This window comes from Corylus avellana, chromosome 11 (genome assembly GCF_965113065.1).
Source record: "Corylus avellana chromosome 11, dhCorAvel1.hap1.2, whole genome shotgun sequence".
NCBI lineage: Eukaryota > Viridiplantae > Streptophyta > Magnoliopsida > Fagales > Betulaceae > Corylus > Corylus avellana.
Genome location: NC_142500.1, coordinates 19,778,124 through 19,794,036, shown reverse-complemented (window position 1 = coordinate 19,794,036; position 15,913 = coordinate 19,778,124). Strand labels below are relative to the sequence as shown.

The 15,913-nt window shown below is 36.8% G+C and overlaps 1 protein-coding gene and 1 pseudogene across 1 annotated transcript; both read right to left on the bottom strand.

Moving 5' to 3' along the window:
- Positions 1-553: 553 nt before the first annotated feature.
- Positions 554-2,602, bottom strand: LOC132165799 (hyoscyamine 6-beta-hydroxylase-like; annotated as a pseudogene).
- Positions 2,603-3,647: 1,045 nt separating this feature from the next.
- LOC132166065 (hyoscyamine 6-beta-hydroxylase-like) lies at positions 3,648-8,167 on the bottom strand. The gene is made up of 4 exons (XM_059576817.2): positions 7,799-8,167; positions 7,099-7,346; positions 6,558-6,876; positions 3,648-3,896 (listed from the first exon to the last, which is right to left on the bottom strand). Exons 1-4 carry the CDS (start codon positions 8,000-8,002, stop codon positions 3,648-3,650), a joined length of 1,020 nt encoding a protein of 339 aa, XP_059432800.2. The 5' UTR covers positions 8,003-8,167.
- Positions 8,168-15,913: the final 7,746 nt, after the last annotated feature.

Genomic DNA, 15,913 nt, shown 5'->3' with positions numbered 1-15,913 from the left:
CTTACATTTAGAAAATAGCCAACTCTATAGTTTTAGATATGCAAAATTGAAAACTGAGCTCCAACAAAATCTGATAAAAGCAAAAAGTTCTAAGACATTTCCAGGCCTCTTGTTTTGTAAACCTACCAACTTTTCTTTCAATAGTGGCACTCACCTCACCATTGATTAACAAATAAAATCCTCCCCTCCCCCTTTTTCCTTCTTGTTATTCCAGATTTAAAAACAAATAGCAGTCATGCTTAGGAGGCTTTCAACAAGCACTAGAGGATTCATGTGTCCTTCTCAATTTGTCATCAAAGTAATCACAAAGCAATGGGGACTGCCGACTGCATATATATCAGCTTTGCCAAGCACTAAGGGAAAAGCCCTAATATGTATTCTCTTATCTGAAATTTAAATCTTCCCAGCGAAAGAATTAAGTCACCAAAATACAAAAAATGATCTTTGTGGTGCCCCACTTAGGTAAATAAATTCTTACACACCATTTTCTTGAAACCCGATTTATCATATTAGTACAACAATCACGTCTGGATTTATCATATTAGTACAACAATCACGTCAAGTATACACCCATTTCATATCGGTTTACTCTAAATCTTATACCGCTCCAGAGTGGAACTCTCTCAAGAGTGTCTGCTACATAGGTGCTAAGAAAATCCTTGTACACAAAATTTCTATAGAGTGGAGAAATGCAATCTCTAAGGAGTGCTTTTGCAGGTCCAATATAGCAATTGCTTGAAGGATGGATGAAGCTGGCAACTATTGTTCGAGCAGCTTTTTTGTTCGTCGCAACTCTATGTTCAGCACTCCTTAGATTCCCATTGCTGATAATCTACAATCATAACAAAACTAATCATGAAAGTAGAAATATTCATAATTTTTTCTTCCATATAAGCCTAAAAGGTAAGGATGGCATTCAGGTCGTGTCGAGGTTATAAATAGGTCAATCCTAATCCGACCTATTTAATTAATCAGGTCAAACCCCTCAACCCTAACATTCTAATTTTGTATTAGGTTCGTGTTGGGTTCACAGACCTTGTAAAAAATTATTATCATTATGTCACGTGTCGAGTTCGGGTCATGTTAATGTATGAATATAAATTTTTATTTACCTTTTCCTATAAACTTAAAATTTTGAGATAAATGGTGATTTAACAATAAGCGAGAGTGTAAATTTGGGTTTTGTTATAGATTTTAGGTTCTAAAGGGGTTAGGTCGTTAAACTATCAATTATCTCAAAAGCTTAAGCTAATAGGAAGGGATATTACTTTAATAATTTAATCATTACTTTAACACTCCTCCTCACGTGTGGGCTCAAACTCTCTTTTAATTGGTGAGGCCCAATACGTGGAATATTTGATTTAAATGGGGAGTGATTTGACGGAGTCAAGGTTCGAGATCACATGACCTTTGGCTTTGATACCATGTGAAATCACCGGTTGTACCAAAAACTTAAGCTGATAGGAAGATTTAAATTTAATAACTTAACCATTACTTTAACATAGGTAAGAAGTCAGGTTTTTGACCAAACAAAATGGAGGTAAAATTGCAAATAAAACATGAGAAAAATAGGGATGTACCTGCAACATGTGGCCTACATTAACCACAAATGCATTAGGGAGAGGCTCAACTGCAAGCCATTGTCCATCCTTGAAGACTTGTAGCCCATGCACTTCCCCTTGGAGAAGAAGGGTTATGAGGTTAACATCACTATGTTTGGGCAATCCCTAGGTTATAAATGGATCCGGGCATGGAGGGTAATGATTTATACCCATCAACTGAACTTGGCTGAGTTCATCCCTAAAATACCCACATTCAAGTCCTAATCCTTCACAAATTAAACCCAGAAGCCACAAACTCAGCTTCCTCAACTCTGCTGAATAACTTCCAACCACCTCCCTGTAAAAAAGAAAAGAAAAAGATGAGGCACATGATATTATATATTCTGAAATTATTAGAAAATCTTTGAAATTTAAGGAAATATATTGGACTGTCTGTGGGCAATACAATATAAGAACATGAGTGCACAAACATACCTATAATGGGCAGGCTTTTCAGGCCAAAATTGCATATGTTCCTCTGGAGGGTGACAGTGGTGTCGCAGATTGTCTCTCCAGTAATGTTCCTTCTCTCTATCATAGTCTATGCTTGTGTAGAGTCTACAACTTTGCTTGGGGTCCTCAGAATATAAGCTTGCCTTGTCCTCAGCAGGCAGCTCAAAGAACTCATTGCCCACATCCAACATATCATGCATTAGTTTCTCTGGAACCCCATGATTAATCAACTGAAATGAATTTTGATAAGAATTCTAACAAAAGCTAAAGTGATGACTATCAAAATTGGAATATAAATTTAAAGAGAAAGAGAGACGAAAACAATTGAAGTACATATATCAAACCTGAAAGAAACCAAATTCTTGGCTGGCCTGTATAATCTGTTTAACTAGTTGTCCTCTATCAGAGCCAGGCTCTCCTCCCATATCAATAACTGGGATGGTCTCACAAATTGGAATTTCAGTCTGCCCGGGTCTACTTTCCAGTGGTAAAATGTAAGATTCGGGCACAAATTGCAGGTGTGACTTGCTTGATATGAGTTTCTCCATTTCTCAAATAAGTGCACTGTGATTTAGTGAAATGTCAGAGGAGGATTGCCTCCTTGCTTACTCCTTTAGCTATACAGATCTTCATTTTTCCTGAAGAAAGAAGAAAAAGGGGGATTCAAAGTATTTTAAAAGCATATTCTTTCAATGATTTGGCCAATAATTTGAATATTGGAATACAGAAACAACTCTGTTGCCAAAATGATTGAAGGCAGTGTCAACTCTATGAGGTTGAACTCTTAAAATTTAATCCTTTCCTCAATTTATAATTGATTTGGATGACTTACACAACCAAAAACTCATGCCTCATATTAGTGTTAGTACAGTTGACCGCACGCCGGTAGTCTAGTCCAGAAAATATGCAAATACAAGAAACAAGAAAAAGTGACTTGCTAGATGTGCAGGCAAGGAACACTCTGATGCTTAAGTCAGTGAAAAATTCTGAGAATAATATAAATCTATAAAGATGATAAATGCTTAAGTTTTTACCTAGTACAATGAGCTCTTATTTATAAGGAAGAGTATGTAATAACTTAGGCCAAATGTCACCATCCAATTAGGGTAGTAACCCGGACCACATGGTACCATTCGATTGGGGAACATACTTTTCTTTCTAAACAAAACCGATATAAGAACAATGCTTTTACAGTAGGGAATCTGTGTAATTTGATTCTTTTTCATGGACTTGGGATTTTTCTCTCTTTGTAAACTAACTAGAGATTGTATCAATTTGTATGGCTTCCCATCACTGGGAAGACAACTGATACAAGGTCTGATGGCTAGAACTTACTCTTTTTGTGAGCAATTAACGATCAAGGAAATCTATTTGCTTTATTTTGACCATTAGCAACAAATTTTGTGAGCAATATAGATTTGGAATTCTTCCATCATTTGAAAATACACAATAAGACCATAGCAATTATTCTCCAATCAACAAGCTGTTTAATACATTGGTGCATATATTACAACAGTAATTTTATAAACAACATTTTTATCTAACAATTATCCACAATGTTGTTGTAACAATCTCGACCAACTTTTAAATTACTTAATATTGGATCATGTATCGCTCGAGAGGCGGAACTCCGGCCGGAGTGTCTGCTGCATAGGTGGTAATAAAATCCTTGTACACAAAATCTTTATAGAGTGGACGAGTGCAATCACAAAGAAGTGTTTTTAGAGGTCCGATAGGGCAATTGTTGGAAGGATAGATGAAGCTGGTGACTGTTGTTCTTGCAACGTCTTTGTTCGTCATAACTCTATGTACAGAACCGCTCAGCTTCCCGTTGCTCATAATCTACAATCATAATTAGAAATTCTTGATTTAAGAACTAATCATGAAATTAAAAATACCCATAAAATTTTGATTGCATATAAGCGCTATTTTTTTTTTATTTTTTATTCCTAATCTTGGGAGGACATTAGTATTTTTTAGTGGTTTAGGGGAGATATTGACATAATTGGTAGTTTAAGGGACATTCACAATGGATTAGTAGTTTATGAGAGATATTGACACAATTGATAGTTTATGGGACATTGGCAACGGGACCATAGTTTGAAGGGTATATATATGTCCTTTTCAAATTTTTTATTTTTAAGATTAAAAAAAATTTGTAAATGTTTTTATGGTTTTTTTTTTTTTTTTAGGTGGGGTGGCTAAAAAAAGCCAAAAGCAACCTAAAAGCTAAAGGAGCCCACATTTCTCCTCTTCCCCACTTCAGTCTTCAGCCACTCCCCCCGACCCGCTTCTTCCCTTTCTCTTCCTCCTCTTAGTCCATCTCGCTTCTTTCTTCCTGTCCCCATCCCACCGCCGCCTCCCTTCCCCCTGCTGCCGCCCTCCACCGCTACCCTTTCCTCGCCTAGTTGACCTCTTCTCTCCAAAATTTACCCTTCTCCCTTTCCCTCGCCCCCCCAGATTCTTGCCCTCTCTTCTCCTAGGGTTTCAACTCTCAATTCCAATTCATATTTTCCCTTTGCCCTCGTAGTCGTTTCTCTGAAAAATTCTACGTTATTTTTTTGGCTCTAGAAAAGGGGTTCAATTACTATGGTACGGAAACTTTTTTTTTATTTTTTGTGAATGCAACCATTTGCTGTTTCCGTGCCAAGGTAATTGAACCCCTTTTTCTAGAGAATAAGCAGGGCCGACAAATATATCGCGCATGAGACCATCGGATTTGGTTCGTTGTTGTTTTCATATTTTCTATTATCATTAACATATTGTTCTTGTTAGTATTGCTTTTTATTAGTTGATTCATATATCATTCAGCTGGAAGCATATTTTATTAATCAATGTGCAATAATGGAATTATAGAGCAAGAAGGCTTAGCCTTCCCAAGCCGGTGCTGATTATTTCTGTTGAGCTTTCAATTCATCAAAAGAAAAAAAAAAAAAAAAATTCTGTTAACCTTTCATCTAGATGTAATGATCTTCATGATTTAGGTTATATCTTATTGCAGGACAGATTTTCTTTATGAATTTTATTTTGAGTTGTTCATGATGATCCACTAGTGTTTGTGAATGGGAAGCATATTGGTGGCTCTGATGGTTAGTTCTTAGCTCTGTGTTTGGAAAAAGGAAAGATGTTTTCCCTTCTCCCATAGCCTCAGAATGCAAGTCCATGTTTCCATCTCATTGTTTGACTCTGCAGTTCTTATCTTAGGGCAGCAGTCCTGAATGGTCAATTGCAGAAACCCTTAGAAGCATCTGATATCTTGCTGCTTTTGGGATGGAAAGATTACTTATGGCAGCTTGGCTACAATATTATGGTGAGATTATATCTGTTTTAGCTCTGTGATTAAAGAAAATCGTGTTGTTTTAGGCATACACTCTCTCTTACTAACATTTTTAGTTTTTGGCATGTAATTACTTGACACCCTGGATAACGGTGTTTATTTTACTGTTGTTGATTCTTATTTTGGCAGCTCAATCCTAATTTTAAGTGCAGGTGATTTTTTATCGGCACTTGTCTACAGGTCTTTTTTTGTAGTGAAATATATTTCCTTAGGCTCGAGAAGACGGATGTAAGAAGTTGGGCTAGCAAGGCGTTGCCCTAGCAGGCCGACTGCAATTAATCGAGAGAAATGTTACATGCACTTTCAAGTACTTACTTTTTGGCAATAAAAATCACAATTTTATCTCAAATTCAATAGTAATTCATCCTAAATTTAATGATGATTTTTACTGCCACGTTAAGGAGTATGCACTTGGGATTTGAGAGCAAGCACGTGGAAGTTTATGTAGCATTTCTCATCAATCAATTTTAACTTATTTGCTATCTAGACTTTTTGGTCTTCCTTATTTATGCTTCCTAGAAGTGTGATTAACCCGGTAACTCAAGTTCTTCCAAAATTTCTTTTGGAAAGGGAATTATCTCAACCATGGAGGAGCCAAGGCTGCTTGGGGAGTATTTGTCTTCCACTCTTAAAAGATGGCTGGTTGGTTCTTAGGGTATTGGAAATGGTGATGATAACCCGTGGTGTAATTGTTATAGTTGGTTGGATTGCCTATGCAACCGTGGTATAGTTGTATGGAGGCCTTTGGGGCTGCCCTTCTTATTCACCTCCAAATCGAAAAAGTCCCTGTCTCTCTTTTTTTCTTTTCTTTTTCTTTTTTGCCTTGTTTATTCGTCTTTCTAACGGCTAGGTTCTAGGAAATGGAGGTGATATTTTGAAATCTAGCAAAAGATTTATTATAAGACTGTAAGGGTTGGTTAGGACGGATAATTTTTGACAGTATCTGCGAATCAAACATGAAATTAGTAGGTTAGAATTAAAGAATGTAATCTGTTTCATTAAATAGGTTGGGTTAGGGTTGACGACATGTATAGTATTATACCTATGTTTTGACACAATTTGAACTTGTAGCCTGACGTACAAATACGAATTGTCTCCCCTAAGGTTGGCAAGAAATGGAAGCAAAATTATATAGAGGAAGATGAAGATGAGAAAATAGGGTGTACCTGTAACATGTAGCCTATATTGGCCACAAATGCATTAGGGAGTGGCTCAACTGCAAGCCATTGTCCATCCTTGAAGACTTGTAGCCCATGCACTTCCCCTTGAAGAACGAGGGTTATGAGATTAGGATCGCAATGTTTAGGCAACCCCAAGGTTAGGCTTGGATCCGGGCATCGAGGGTAATGATTTATGGACATAAACTGAACTTGGCTGAGTTCATCCCCAAAATATCCAGTTTCCAGCCCTAATCCTTCACCAATTAAATCCAAAATCCACAAAGTCAGCTTCCTTGCCTCTGTCGAATAACTTCCAACCACCTCCCTGTAAACAAGAGGAGAGAACAAGGAAGTTTGTCATATTATCTATCAATTTCCCCTATATATCGAGTTTTGGGAGCCCTCTCTCACATGATTGCCACAATTCTCTTGTCCCTAGCCTCTTCGGACAGAGAACTGCAACAAATCCTTATAGGTTCTTCAAAAACTAAAAAAAGATTTAGATAGGGATTGCTCCAACCACAAAGTCAAGTCGAATAAATCATACCGATAACGAGCTGGCTTTTCAGGCCAAATTTGCATGTGTTCCTCTAGAGGATAACAAGGGTGCCGCAGGTTGTCTCTCCAGTAATGAACCTTCTCACTATCATAGTTTATGCTTGTGCGCACTCTACAAGTTTGCTTGGGGTCCTCAGAATATAAGCTTTCCTTGTCCTTGGCAGGCATCTCAAAGAACTCATTGGCCACCTCCAATACATCATGCATTAGTTTCTCCGAAACCCCATGATTAACCAGCTGTGTAACAAGAGAAAAAACATGATTCTAAGGACAAAAATCTCCTACAATTCCTTTCTCAAAGAGAAATTGTTCAGGGGTTGTGAGAGGGGTTCTTTGTCGAAGGAGGATGGCCCCCTCGGGTGGGCTACCTACTCGAGTAGAAGGGTCTCTCTCACAATCTCCTTCCAAAAGAGGAGGGGAAATGAGTAATAACAAGAATTAGGGAGATCCCAATTCTGATTTTTTTTTTTTTTTTTTTTTTTTTGACATGTCCACACAAGAAGGGGGAAGGGGAGATTCGAACTAGTGACCTCCGCTTCATAAGGCGTGGTTCCTAGCCGATTGAGCTACCTCTTGAGGACCCCAATTCTGATTTTAAGTGCCTATCATCAATTGAATATGAATTTGAAGGAAAAATTTAAAAAAAAAAAAAAAAATGAGGAGAGATAGAGATTGAAGTTATATAAAACCTGAAAGATTCCAAATTCTTGGCTAGCCTGTATAATCTGTTTAACTAGCTGGGCTCGATCAAAGGCAAGTTCTCCTCCAAGATCAATGACTGGAATGGACTCCCATAGAGGAAATTTAGTCTGGCCTGGTCTACTTTCTGGTGGTAATATGAAAGATTCTGGCACAAATGGCAAGTAAGATCTGCTTGATATGAGCTTCTCCATTTTCTCCAATGAGCGCCTCCTTCCTTATTCCTTTAGGCTTTTGGTTATGGAGATCTTTGTTTCTTCAGAGCAAGGCAAGAATAGAAAGGTGTTTAGGTCCTCTGAAAAGCAAATTCTTTGAATGATTTGATAATTGTTTGTATAATATAATGCAAAAACAGACGACTTTCGAGGCTGAGTTCTTGATATTTTCTCCTCCCCTCAATTTATAATTGTTTCTGAATGTCTAAAACAGACAAAAACTCAGGCCTGATGGAGTTTTTCTTTTTCTTTCTAAACAATTTATATATATTCTAATCCATTTTTATTTGGAAAAGAATCTAATACCAGATGGAGGTCCATATAAGAACAAAGCTTATCCACTATGGAATCTGTGCAATTTGATTCGTTCTCAAGGACAAGGATTTTGGATTTTTCTTTGTAAAACCAATAGCTATTAATATAGAGGAGTGCTAAGGAGTCAAACAAATAAACTTAGAAAATTTTTCAAATTGACGTGGCTAACTGTGAATGCCAGACAATGGAAAAAGAATTGCATTTTTTTTTTTTTTTTTAATTTAAAAACTCTTGCCACATCAGTTAAAAAAATTTTCACATATATATATTGCTTTGAATGGAAATTGAGTGCAGAATTATATGTTGGATTTAATTTGGTGTTGGCGTCTTCCTCCGCTAAGAGTTTTAATAGTGTTTAAAATGCACAATAAAAACATATTATAATCGGGCTTAGCAAATTGGCATGTTCAGTGTTGAAATTTTGACTCTTTAAACAATACAATAGGGCCAATAATGTGGAAAACGTGGTCCCCTTATTAGGAAAATTGATAATGATTTCATTAAAAAATTGTTAGCGTAAGGTATTTATTAAGGCGAAATCATTGGGTTAAAATTTAAAAATACAAATTAATTTAGATATCTCATGATTTTTAAAAGTTATAATGTTGACCTCTTGGTAATCAAAATCCTACTCTTTTTTCCCCCTTATTTTATGTTGCTTTCAGAGTCTACATGATGACAAAATGCCAAATGGTATCAAAATGAAAAGCACATTAATCAATTTAGTGTTACAACAACTCCCCGTGTTAAAATTTTATTATAATGAAAACCAATTATATAAATATATATGGAAAATATTTAGTGCACTACAACTCATTTTCAAATATATATGGAATCATGCAGAAGTTCTGGTGGGGGCATAAGGAAAATGATAAAAAAATCCATTGGATGAGTTGGGATAAGATTGGAGCGTCGAAGGCACAAGGAGGGATGGGCTTCCGTGATATTACGAGCTTTAACAAGGCCATGCTGGCGAAGCAAGGCTGGCGTATATTGAAAAACCCGGATAGTTTGGTAGCAAGAATTTTAAGAGGCAAATATTATCATCATGGATCTTTTTTGGATGCAACTGTAGGGAGTAGGCCTTCTCTGGCATGGCGCAGTATTCTATCGACTATGGACCTGCTTAAGGCTGGTTTGATGTGGAGGGTGGGAGATGGTAAGTCAATTCAAGTTTTGGGGGAGCAGTGGATACCAATACCGTCAACCTTCAAAGTACAATCACCTTGTCAAGGGTTACCTGCAGATGCTCGGGTGAGTGATTTGATAGATCCTGTCAGCCGTGGGTGGAACACAACTCTCATTCGAGACACTTTCTGGGAAGAGGAGGCGAAAGTAATTTGCAGTTTACCTTTAAGCAGATATAACCAGCAAGACCGAATGGTTTGGGGGAAAACAAAAAATGGGGATTTCTCGGTTCGTAGCGCTTATTTTTTAGAGAAGGAGAGGAATGGTTTAAAGAATGGGGAAGGGTCTAGTGCTCGTGTCTGTAATGAAATATGGAAGAAAATATGGGCTTTGCTAGTACCGAATCCAACAAAGGTTTTTTTGTGGAGAGCTTGTAACAATATCTTACCCACTAAAGATAACTTGAGGAAAAAGGGTGTTGTGTCTGATGATATTTGTATGTTTTGTTGTTCAGAGAAGGAATCGATAGTTCATGTCCTATGGGAATGCCCAGCAGCTCAAGATGTCTGGGGGGTTAGTGGACGGCCATTACAGAAAATTTCATTTACAAGTCTTACCTTTCGGGATCTTCTTTTATTTTTGGTATCACGATGCAGTACAGAGGAGATGACACTGGTTGGGGTTATTGCAAAAGGAATTTGGCACAGACGAAATACAGTAGTTCATGGGGGTGTTTTTTTGCATCCCAATGCCGTTGTTAGAGAAGCAGTGGTTTATTTACAACAGTACAATGATTCTTTGGAGAGAAGAGAGGAAACTGTGCATAGGGTTCCAATTCATAGATCTTTTCGTTGGAAGAACCCACCTGCTGGTTTTTTCAAAGCTAACTGGGATGTAGCTCTACGAAAGGAGTATAACTGGATGGGATTTGGGGTTGTTGTAAGAGATCATGAAGGTTTGGTTTGTGCAGCTCTTAGTAAGGCAATGGATGGATGCCCAGACCCTACAACGGCGGAAGCTATGGGTGCTTTATGTGCGATGGAATTTTGTCGTGATTTGGGGTTACAAGACTTGATTCTGGAAGGGGATTCGAAGGTGGTAGTTATGGCTTTGAAGAATACTGGTCCTAATTGGTGTAGCTACGGGCAGGTGATCAGTGATATTGTTGAAGTGGCCCATGGTTTTCGCAGTTGGACAGTTGAGCACGTGAGCAGGGAAGGCAATTATGCAGCTCATAAAATGGGTCAAAGGGCAGTCCAAGGAAACATAGAAGAAATATGGATGGAGGAAGTCCCTTGTTTTATTGAAGATGTAATTACATTAGAGCTTTTGGCTCTATCTGTTTAGAGTATTTTTTTACACTCTAGATTATTTTGTTATGTATGAATGAATGCAGATGTTATTATCAAAAAAATAAATAAATAAATGTGGCCGTTTACATTTTATGGAGATGAGTGTTACGTGACATCCATATTTTAATTGACGTGATAAGTGCTACGTAAAGTGAGAATGTGTATCATTACTCTCTAAATTAACTTGACAATCCACATTATATGAAAATGAGTGTCACGTGGTAGTCTACATAACTTTATAAACTGACAAGTGTCACATGAACTATCGCGCCAATTTATAAATAATTTGTAGTAAACGTTATAGTATCCTTTACAATACTCTATATACATATATATAATACATTAGCATGCTAATAAAGCATGTGTTTAGGATGTTGATATTAAGATATAAAATACGTGGGCTTTAATAGATAGCTCTAAAAATCATGTTGAGCATTAAATTCACAAATTTTTACACGTTCATTTATTTGGATTTCTGCGAAAATGATATTTTCTGGTGCTTTTTGTTTTATTTTATTTTTAACTGTAAGTCAGATAAAATTACAAAACTTGTTTTAATTTCGTTTTCACACTTATTCCCTTCTTCCCCAATTGGGTCGTGAGAGACAATCGACAACTAAACCAACGAACCAGTTTTGGGCCGATCTGCACTTTAGGGTCGGCCCACATCTGGTTAGACAATTCACTAAGGTAAGGAATCAACGTTAAAAGTTGATTATGAGGATATAAAATTAATATGGAAAGCGGTAGGTCCTTAATAAATTCCTTTTCCTTGGCAAAATATCACAATGGTACCTTCTTTTTTTTTTTTTTCCTACATGTCCGCACAAAGAGAGAAATGAGGGTGCGTGATTTGAGCTAATGATTTCCATGTTATGAGACGTGGTCTCCAACTATTTAAGGTACTCCTTAGAACGTCTCGACGATCACATCACATTATAAACAAAAGAAAAAAAAAATACATTGATACTCCTTGTACCTTTGAAAAAAAAAAAAATGGAATCAAAGTAACTGACTAAATAAGTAACCATAGCCTCATTGATGCATATGAATTTAGTCAAACACCTTATTTTTAGCATACTTGATCGCGGTTTCTTTATTGACGAAAAAGAAAGGAAAAATATACAAGTAACTACGACTTTTTCCTGATTTTTTTCTTTTAAAAAAAAAACCAAACATTTTTATTTCATAATTATTTTAAATATTGCAATTTTAACAAATTTTTAATTTTTTGTTTAACAAAAATTGATCTAAGAGTTTGATAAGACGGCCACTTCAATTTTGTAAAATGATAGTAAAACAAAAATGACTGAAAATTACATTTTATCTTTCCCCGTTAAATAAACGACTTAAATTGTGACTATAAATAGAAGAAAAAAAAAATAATAATAATAAATTAATAAATTTATCCGCTCCGACAATCAAGGAATTGTGGCAATTAGAATTGAAAAGGAATGGAGGAATGGATGTCGAGTACTTAACATGCTATACCTTGCCTCTGATGCTGCCTACGCAGCCTGTCGTCCACGTGCCAGACAGAGCGTGGATCGAAACAAATAAGTCTTAGTGAATAAAAGAAGAATGCCTTGTAATTCAAATATGCTTTTTGTAGATTCTCCGTGTTTTTTATTTTAAAATTGAAGTATTGCATTTGGTCAACTTTTGTTTCTACTGGTACAAGTCACTGCCCATTAATCAGCGGGCTTTCACTCCTGTGATGCGGGCGCAGGCAAAGGCTCCATCTGAAAAACTATTTGTTTATGACTTAAAGAAGCCATCGATCTATTAATTTGTTTAGTATTTGTTCCCCATTCTTATCCTTTTATTGTATACATTTTTTTTTTTAAAAAAAAAAAAAGTGAAATGTCAATAAAATTTGGATTTAACTTTGGTCCGGATGAGCTTTAAAAGGCTACTTTTACAGCTCCCAATTACACACTGACACATAAGCAAAAAAAAAAATATATATTTGTTAATGTAAAAAAAGAAAAAAACAAAAAATCAAATTCCTTTTTCTACATTAACAAATAATTTTCTTTGCAAATGCCCTTGTTGGCTTGCCCTTATTATTATTTTTAATCCCAGGTAAAGTTATTTTGATGGCCTTGATTGCCCAACCCCACCCACTTACTTAGGCAGCCTCTCTTCTTTCAAGCAATAAAGCTTGACAACGATTTCACTCAAATTTTGTAGGGGATATGTGGTGGCCTTCCACCGCGAAAATCTAAAAAACGAGGGAGTATGTGTAACGTGTAAGTAGAGAACATTAATGCTATATTTACGGAGCTTCAATAGCTAAATGATTAGTTGAGGGTGAAGGAAAATTGATTTTAGGAATAAAGTCAAGAGTAGTAATGATAAAAGAAAAAACCATATTAATGGTAAGAGAAAAAACCATATATATATATATTTGTATTTTTTTCAAAATTGATACGACTCTTTAAATTATTATTAAATTTTAATCAAATTATAATTTGAAGAAAAAAAAAAAAAACACGACATGCAAGTAACATTTAACATTATTAAAAGGGGAGATGAGATGCTGTGATAATAAGCTTATATGTTGTCCTTTAGAGCATCTTTAACAGAAATAGGCAAAATAGCTACTGAAAAAATATAATTTTTTTACGTTAGCTACTCATTTTTTCATACACATTCTGACAGATTCTTTATTCTATTATCTATTTTTTTTAAATATTATTTTGTGTGAGAAAGAGTGTGAAAGAAAAATGAGGAGAGAGAATAAAAGGGAGAGAAAAATAATAATAAACAAAGCTTATAGTGTGAATAGTGAGTAAACTAATCAGTCTATTCACTATTCATACTAGAAGGGAACACTGTAAAATAATTATTCTGTTGAAGAGGAAAAAAAAGTTAATAATAGTCAAATCTAACTATTACGAAGAATTTGTCTACTCACTTAGAGAATTTGTCTTTAAAATTAATTGTTGATATATATATATATATATATATATATATATATATATATATATATTGGTATGAAATTTTTAATTGTTATTACTTAAGATTATGGAGAACATGCTGTCGAGCTAAACATATCATATAAAAGGGAAATCAAACTAAACAAATTAAGCAACTATAGCCTCAATGATACATATCATATATATATGCATATGAATTTCGTCAAACACCTATTTTTAGCAAAAAGAAATGGAAAAACACACCAGCAGTAAAATCAAGTAATTAAGGACTAAATATTCCGCCTCACACCGCATGGTTTCCAGTGGATAGGCAGTCGAGTCCATTGTTGCAACTTTAAGACCAAATTTAGAAGATTAATTTTAGAAGATACTCTTGTGTTTTTTTTTTGTGTTATTTTATGAATAATATGACTTTTAAAAAATTACAATTTAATCAAAATTTAATAATAATCAATTATAAGCTTAATGATAATTTTAGAAATCACAAATGACACAAAAGATATATAATTAACAGTAACTTTTAGCGTTAGTCAATTTGGAAGCACGTTTCACATTTCACATACTACACAGCAGCGACTCACACCAAGTGGCACTAGTATTAAAGTAATGGTTAAGTAATTAAATTTATGTCCCCAAGTCAATCGGCTGTGAACCACGCCTAATAAAGCGGAGGTCACTAGTTCGAATCTCCCATCCTCCTTCCTTTGCACGTGTGGACATGTTAAAAAAATAAATAAATAAATAAATTTATCTTTTCTTATTAACTTAAACTTTTGGAATAATTGTTAATTTAACATAGTATCAAAGCCAAAAATCATGAAATTAAACCTTAATTCTTTATCAAATCACCCTATTTAAATTAAATATTTCTAAGGGATAATTTAACAATGAGATCCGGTGAGCATCCCGTCAATAAAACTGTTGAATAGGAGGGAGGCGCAATTTGACGTCGGGACGAATGGGGGACTTCCACGTGATAGAGGCCGGCTATTTTTGGCGGTGCATTTTGCCTATATAAGAAGGTTGATTTTCTTGAGAAAACTGTGTATCGGCATCAGCGATTCAGCATAGTCGGAGATGGAGAAGCCTGAAGCTATGTTTCTCGTGCTATTCCTCGCGACCATGAGCACGCATGCGCATCGCCATCCACCTGGAGCCAACCCGGGTCACGGTGTTGCTCCTCTGCTGGGCTCCCTGGAGAAGGGCCCTGTTCCTCCATCGGCCCCAAACCCCGGCACGTATATACCTGCTGCTGCAATGGGTTCCGCCGTCGCACATCTGCTGGGCTCACCGGAGTGGGGTCCTATCCGTCCATCGGACCCAAACCCCGGCACATACATACCTACTGCGGCCGCTGCAATGGGTCCCGCCGTTGCACCTCTGCTGGGCTCACCGGAGAAGGGTCCTCTCCGTCCTTCGGCCCCAAACCCCGGCACATACATACCTGCTGCTGCTGCAATGGGTCCCGCTGTCGCACCTCTGCGGGGCTCCCTGGAGAAGGGCCCTGTTCCTCCATCGGCCCCAAGCCCCGGCACTTACATACCTGCTGCTGCAATGGGCCCACCTGTTGCACCTCTTCTGGGCTCACTGAAAAAAGGTCTCATTCCTCCGCCAGCGCCCAATGGCGCATACCCTTAATGTCACGGTCTCGATGTGAACAGAGACATGCGCTGCCGGCTGCCTCCGTCTTGTCCAGATGCACGATGTACAGTGTCTCCATTCACGTCACTTAATGTAACGCCGTAATGAAAAAGTCTCTTAAAGGTTTTCTTTGCAGATTGGTATTAAGTTCTGTTATCTACAATTTATGGCGCACTAGGAATGAGTTAAAACATTCTGGCCAGCCTAGTTTGGGAGGTGAGATCAAGACTAGTTGGGAAGGGGAAGTTTCCAAGGACTAGAGAGAATTTGGTTTTAGCATCCTTGTGGAATCTGCATGCTGACTTGCTGTTGTAGTCCTCTTTGCAGGCTTGTGGTTTTTCTACCTTGCTCTTCTTCTAGTGCTGCTGTTGGTGTTGTGTAGTTTGCATTCTGTTTTCTGTTTCTGCAGTTGGTTTGTTTTGTTGTTTGGTTTTTAGGTCCTGCGTGGCTGTTTTCTGCAGGCTTGGGTTTTTGGTCTTGTTGTTCTCTGTAGGATAGTCCTTTTTTGGACT